This window comes from Halictus rubicundus, chromosome 11 (genome assembly GCF_050948215.1).
Source record: "Halictus rubicundus isolate RS-2024b chromosome 11, iyHalRubi1_principal, whole genome shotgun sequence".
Lineage (NCBI taxonomy): Eukaryota > Metazoa > Arthropoda > Insecta > Hymenoptera > Halictidae > Halictus > Halictus rubicundus.
The window spans coordinates 1,662,615-1,670,192 of record NC_135159.1 but is presented as its reverse complement, the minus strand read 5'-3'; the positions used below and the strand labels follow the sequence as shown (position 1 = coordinate 1,670,192).

Sequence of the window (7,578 nt, the reverse complement as noted above, 5' to 3'; positions counted from 1 at the left end):
AGACAGACCGGGACGAAATACGCCAGCAAGCCAAGGAAAAGCTGCAACGTATCCAGCAGGAGAACCAACGGCAGTACGATCGGCGACGGAAAAAGTCCAACGTGTACCAGGAGGGAGACTTGGTCTCCGTACAACGCACCCAGGCCGGACCAGGGCTGAAATTGGCCGGGAAGTTCCTGGGACGGTACGAGGTGACGCGCGTGCTACGAAACGACCGTTACTTGGTGACTAAAATCGGAGAGCACGAAGGACCCCGGCAAACCTCAACCTCGGCGGACCACATGAAGAGGCGGATGAGCGCAGACGACGAAAGCGGAGAAGACGAGGGCGAAGGAGAGGAAGATATCTGAGGGCAGATATCGATGCAGGACGGCCGAGTGTGGGAATGATCGCATCAGCTGTGAAGGCCATCAGCTGACCGGGTTGTTGCCCTCGCGTCAAAAACAAGCGTCGCGCGCCCGATCGTCGAATGCCGGACGTCTTTTGGAAAAACGCGACGATACGGTCGGAACCACGGAAACGCCATAAACGACAGTACCACGAAAACGCGATCAACGATAGTACCACGAGAACGCGATTAACGATTAGAACGATTACAACTCACGGCTTACGATAAAGGATTAACGATTACGATTACGATTTACGGCTTACGTTTAAGGACCACGAATACGGATACGTTTTATTGTTCTTCTCTCGCGATATTATTGTAATTTTCGACACTTCTACAAATAAAGGGCAGATACTTTTTATCTATAAAAATCCTGTTCCTACAATATGAAAAAGGTGAAATTGATGTTACGTATGTTAAAAGTGAGGAACAAATAGCCGACATATTCACGAAAGCATTAGCGAAACCGAGATCTATTTATTTAAGTCAAAAATTAGGCCTTACAAGTAAGAAAGAGATTACTGAGTTAATTTTTTTTATAAAATAAGGATGTAGAGTTTTAGGAGGAGTGTTAAAGTAAAACGTTAGGCCTTTTACCGTACCCTGTGGAAAACCCCACATCCTAAGGTTATTGGGAAATACCTGGTTCATTTTATTGAAGGTCGTCCTACCTTAAGGTATGAAGGTACGCATCGCCACCCTCGCGTTTGGGCATTAGTTCTAACTGTGCGCCCGTCTTGTAGACACCTCCGACAACGGCTTCTTCCGATTAAATATATTTCTTCCACCGTCTTCCTGTATAATTATTTCCACATAACCCCTCAACACATGTTTATATTGGCAGTTTATGTGGCACAATTTTGTACGATCTTTATTAGATTTACATATATGAACGAATTTTGAACACTGTTTACAATAAAAGGAAAAAAAAACGAAATTACATTTTTTCAAGACGTATGCGATGACTACAGTGTTACTTCAAGTTACTACAGTGTTACTACAAGTTATTACAGTGTTACTACAGTGTTGACGACAACTACAGTGTTACTACAACTACGCTACTGTACAACTACAGTGATTTCTCGATATATTTCAGCAAAATTGGTCTCGGTGTCGTTTATCGTTCAAGAACACTACTCTTTAATTCGCGCCGAATGTAGAAAAGGACAGCGATGCTCGCCGCCGAGGCCTTCGTCGCCGAGGATTGTAAACATATTCGTCCTATACCCTACATGTCAAAGACACAGTCTGGCAGCGACAAATGCTGTCTAGAAGATAGACGGCATAGGTAGAAAAGTTTCTTTGCTTCCGAAACTTTCATCGTTCATTACATATGTAAATATCATAGGAATTATATCATATTTTGTATCATTTTCATTCGAAAAATGCCACGTTGGTGAAATTTCCATAAAATAATGAAAAATAAAGAAGTTTTCTTATTGGATTAGTAGTGGTCTCACGCCCATACACCGGACCCATACGCCACTCCGTGGCGACCGAGACCACTCGAACTTCGCTGTCTTTTTCTACGTTTGGCACCTTTTCTACGTGTATCAAAGAATAGTATCTTTTAGCCGATATATGTTCCTCGCCAGACCTGTGTTTTGAACATATATCGAGTAGACACTGTATGTCGAAGATTTCTCAGTCATAGTAACGATTCATCATATCGTCACTAATTGTTTCTCCAGCCCAATCTCCGATCTCTTCACCGGCCCTTTGCGTTGCATATCCGGCAACTACAGCACCAATACCAGCGCCCAAAACTGCACCAGCTGGACCAAAGCAAAGGCCAACTGCAGCGCCTGTTTGTGCTCCAGCCCATACCCCTATGTAGCCTGACGCTGCACCAACAACAACTTTACCCAATACCTTCGAAGATGCTCTAATCGTCTTCGCTGGCACACCCCTTTTTATTCGCTTCACATCTATTATCAGACCTTTCGCAAATTCTATACGCTCTCTTATATCTTGTCTCCTCTTTGAACTCTTGCTCTTTCGAAGTTTCTCTTCGAGCTCTTCAATTTCATCTTGCAACTCTTCAATTATATCGTCAGCATTACTCGGGTATATGTCCATATCCTCTTGCAAAGCTTTTATCATTAGCCAACTATCGGAAATTAGATCGCTTACTTTTGCTCCTGTACGTAAGTACTTAGAAACAGTAGGGTTAAGCAATCTTGCACATAGACCTGAAAAATGATTATTAATTACGTATGTAATATTAAAAGTATATACTTTATTCTTACATACAAAAGTATCCTCGTTTCGCAAGTGTATAAAATATTTTTCCAATATATTCCGATAATCAGAAATATAAACAACATATCCTCGAATGGATATTTTGAAATTCCAGAACACGTCGAAGATGGAACTCGATTTTATGAAACACAGTAGAGCCTATTATTACTATTTTGGCTGGGTTACGAGCCAGGGCCGTGAGCAACGTGGGAAGCCGGAGGAAGGTTTACTACTAGAGGTGTGCGGGTACCCGAAATTTTGCCTCGGGTCGGATCGGGCAGCCAACGGGTCGGGTCGGGGCGGGATCTCAAAATTTGCAAAGTTCGGTTCCCTGCGATTTCGGGTAGGTACCTGAAGTAGTGGTGGAGTCGGGACGAGTCGGGCTCCTGAAAGTTTGTAATGTTCGGGTATCCGAAGCTACAGTTGCAACAAGTCTGAATCCCGAAAGTTTGTATTCACATAAGTATGACATTGATTCATGATTTTTTAGTCGAATTTTGTATTTTAACTGGCAGGTTCAGAATGATTTTCATATCTTTAGTATAATCAGTTACCAAACTCCACAAGAAAAAAATTTTTTAATATCATATATTGTGTGAAATTGTTGTGTTCTATTTTAAATTTGCGTGCAGGAAACATAATTGCTCTACTTTCTCCGATACAAGTCTTGTCCTCGTGGCTATAACAATATTTCCAACGTCGGAAAATAATCGTTCGCTTGGGACCACGACTCGACTCGACCTGACCCGACTACCACTCGAACATTACAAACTTTCGGGATCCCGACCCGATTCCAAGCAAATTTCCCGACCCGATCCGAACCCGAAATTTTGGGTACCGGAACTAGTTATTACCCTGATAATATGGTTCGATTTCATTAGTTTTGTGCGCGGTCAAATGTGATACAAAATCAGGGAGCCGCTAAGACTCTTACAAGCCAGAAGGGAATGTTCTCAAGACTTTTCATATAAATAAGTCATACTGTATCTTCCATTAATAAAAGGGGGCCTGTTCGGACGCTTTTCGTTCTCAGAAAAGAGATTAGAACTTGTAATCGAAATGAACGTGGAGAGAACTTCTCCATACGTAACAAGACTATACAAGACATCTGTAATACAATTTTTTTAATGTAGATAACTCTAATTACACTGTCCAACAAAATCAAACTTTTTTCGAGTTTTGCAATACGTGTTGGGTGATTCTTATACACTTTGTCATCCTAAAACCAAATCTGAAAGCAGAATTGCTCCATCACGCAACGTTTTCGAAAAATATTGATTTTTGTAAAAATGCACGATTTTGATAAAAAAATGACGTGTTACGCAAAAACTAAACACGCAAGAAAGTTCAAATTTGAGTCAAGCGATAGAGGGGACTCTCCTATACATATTCATATAGTCAATTATATTTTTATGTACTTCCTAATAGTTGTAAATGGTTGTTAAAGTTTGAAAATGTGCCGACGCGGGTACTTTGTACGCTCTATTTTTGTATTTATGTGAAAAATCCTTTATCTAGCAGGAATTTACTATACAGGAATGCATTCTACAGACATTTCTGGTAAAGAAACCATTCACGAAAAGTATTTGGTTCCCTTAATATACGAGAAGGTTCAGAAAATATTAATTGACAGCGTGTGCGCGACTTCGTCTGTCAAATATTCCTATTCTTCATGTTTATCGTAACTACAACGTCAATGTGCCACGTCTTCCCCTTAGCCGATCAATTTCATCTTTTGCAGGAATTCTTTTCTTACCCAATGGCACAATTTTGGGGATAGACGTGAAAAAATCACGCAAAAAAATGTCACCAAGTATAGCTAAGGTCAATCTTCAAAGCATTTTCACCTCGCTGGGGCCCCAAATGAGAACCAAGGTAAGAATGTATCTGTAATTTGATACGTGACTGCCGTACGCTTCTATGACGTGTATAACATACACCTCTGTTGGTCGAGTTGCCGCAGTTTAGGCGGATTTTTAATTATTAATAACTAAAAAATGAAGCCGCAATCGCGATTTTTTATTCTTCATTTTCGTCTTATATTGTCATGGAAACCCACTCCTTAAATTTTCTCCCACTTGTAGTCGAACACCTTGTATACATAAAAAAAATTGTATTACAAAAATCGTTAACAGGTATGGAAGGTGCCCGGAGGTATTTCAGCACGTATAGTTTAACCACTTTTTTAAAAGGTGAGGGGGAAGAGGAAGCGGTTTTCAAAAGAATTGCATTTTAAACAATGTTTTGCACAGTTTGGTAGACACAATAATACCATGCAATTTTCGTTTCAACTTTTCTAAATATCATTTGTTGTTCTTCAGATATTTCACCAAATAGAAAATATTGAAATTTTTTTAAGGGCTGAGTTTATCCCTTTAATACCAGAAGTAGCACGAAAAAATAGGTTTGTAGTAGGCGTAACTTACTGTACTTGCGTGCAAAGTTTCATAATTTTTTGAATTCGCGGGTTTGGTAATTTCCCTTGTAAGAATCAGACCGATTCTTCGGCAAGGGATCGATTCTTAAAAAAAAATCCGAGCGGGACAAGTATCGCGACAACGTGTAGTTGATTTGCTACTTATCAAATAAATATTACGTTTATTTTAAAAGTGTTCTTTTCAGTATCTTCCTCCAACGTGAACCGTTATTCTAATCCCACATTATCAAAACATTTTGTTTTCACTGCTGAACGAGGATATCGTATTAAACTTACCAGATGCTCTGCCATTTCGGTCGTGACTCATCCTTTGTAAAGACATATCATGGATTTCCATTTTCTGCTTCTGGAACCATGTAAATAATAAAGACACATCAGCTACTTTAAATATATTTAATACAAATATACGAGGATCAGTCAAATATTAACTGAAATTTGTATTGTACAATTATGTATGCAATTGTCCTTATCCACATGAGATCAAGTGGAAGTTCAACTGAAAAAGTGAGTCAATGTCAACTGAGGACTGAGTCAATGTCAATAATGAATGTTCAAAGCAGATAAAATGAAGAGCTGCACTCTTGAGGCACGAATCATGTGTCCGAGGAATTGACAGTCAACGGCACGCCATTGATGCAAGACAAAGTAACATCCAATTTAAAGTAAATTATAAATTTATATATACAGTCTCTACTCGATAAATGTCCTACATATCTAGCCTATAATTGTCCCAGAACTTTAGCCACTACCGCGGGGTACATATACCCCGTTAGGAGCCTCTCGAGCTTCGCTATTCTTTTCTACGTTCGGCAGTGGATTAAAGAATAATATCTTGTAGCCGATAATTGTCCCTGTAGACACTGTACACTGACATTTCGGATAGTTTCGGGATACCGTAGCGTAGAGACATAGGCAGCCAGTTATTTTCGGGGCAGTATCGACAAACCAGGGGACTTGACTCGAATTGAAGAGAAAAATTTACCCTCTCTCTGCTAGTACCGGATTAGTCACGTTACATTGTGACACATTCATGACAGTGACGAAACGCCTCATGTGATTGGACCGCACGGTGTAGGGGTCCGGAACGGAAAATTTAATGACATTTTTATATAACTTTTGTACCGTAAATAATATTGACACGAAACTTCGAATCAATTTTTATATTAATGTTGGGTTACAAATATGTTAAAGAAAAAATGAAAAGAAATTTATTTAACACTATTATTATAATTATAACATATCTTTTATTATTTAATTATTAACTCCCTAGCTACGAGATCTAAATTTTTAATTTTATTTTGGACATGATTTTATTCTCATGCTATATATATGTATATATATATATATATAAATTTACATATGTATATACACACACACATATATACATATGGTATATTATATACCAAGTTCATCGTTCAAAGTTCCTTTATTCACTAAGCTTTGTTTTATGATTATTATATAAACCTTTTTGTAACCAATCATTATGCTTTCTGCGTAGCTACACTTAATCCATTTTTACTTTAACTTTACAGCAGAGTTCTTTAAACTAATTCTTAATGCTTCTAATTTTTCAGGAGAAATATAAAATCTATCGCATATTTTCTCCTCTAGATATAAGTGGTCACTCATACCTTTTTTAGCATTTCGTAGTATAAAGAATAAATTTTTATTCGTAGAAAAACCTGCCATTTTCATTAAATAAATGAAATCCGAATAGCAGCCAAGGTAATTTTAAATATAGTAAACAACTCACGAAATAAACCTTTAAGTGTTTTCATGCTTACTAAAGAAAAAAGTATAATGGAATTATGTAACAGAAATTCAAAATAGTATATATATATAAAACTATAACTAATAAGAAAATCTATAAAAAAAGTTATGAAACTTACTCTCGATGATTCACTATGCACGTTCAAACGGTTCTGTATCAACTGAATAATGCCGGAATATCAAAGGTCTATTGGAAAGATATCTATATATCATATCAGCAACAATTTCTCCGAAGAGTTTTTTTTCTTCTATCCGCAGAAATGGAGTGATGGATGCGAACCGTAGGTGAAAGTAAAACTATACGGACGGACTAACCGTTGACAACTTTAAACATTAATAATTTAAAGAGTAGAACGCAGGGGTAAATGGTTCTTGTATGATTATGTATAAGATGAACTGAAAATATTCTAATTTTTTGTAAATCGAAACTCGGTGGAACATAAAAGATATAATCTCTTAATATAAAGAATTTCGCAAATTCTTCTTACTACATTCATCATTATTTTTAAAGCAGAGTATTTACATTAATTACTAATAAAAGACATGATTTTTTATCTCGTCTTCAATTTAAAAACCTTCTCTTTAATTTAAGAAAAAAACGAAGCGAAACATTACATGGGATCATCTGGCATCGCATTAAAGTGGAGCAATTTTTTCGTGAATACAGTGAATCCGCTTTATATGTCAGAAGCTCGGGTCTTGTCGTGCTCGGAGCACTATTCTTTGATTAAGTTCCAAATGT

At 37.7% G+C, this 7,578-nt stretch overlaps 1 protein-coding gene across 1 annotated transcript; it reads right to left on the bottom strand.

Moving 5' to 3' along the window:
* Positions 1–1,225: 1,225 nt before the first annotated feature.
* On the bottom strand, positions 1,226–6,982 carry LOC143358745 (uncharacterized). Its single transcript, XM_076796116.1, has 3 exons — positions 6,956–6,982; positions 5,343–5,412; positions 1,226–2,580 (listed from the first exon to the last, which is right to left on the bottom strand). The coding sequence occupies exons 2-3, from the start codon at positions 5,401–5,403 to the stop codon at positions 2,033–2,035; spliced, it is 609 nt and encodes a 202-aa protein (XP_076652231.1). The 5' UTR covers positions 5,404–5,412; positions 6,956–6,982; the 3' UTR covers positions 1,226–2,032.
* Positions 6,983–7,578: the final 596 nt, after the last annotated feature.

Bases quoted from the DNA above. Each gene is read 5' to 3' on its own strand.
- LOC143358745 (XM_076796116.1), bottom strand. From the start codon at position 5,403: ATGGAAATCCATGATATGTCTTTACAAAGGATGAGTCACGACCGAAAT. The intron at 2,581-5,342 runs GTAAGTTTAATA...ATCATTTTTCAG, and splicing joins CCGAAATGGCAGAGCATCTG to GTCTATGTGCAAGATTGCTT.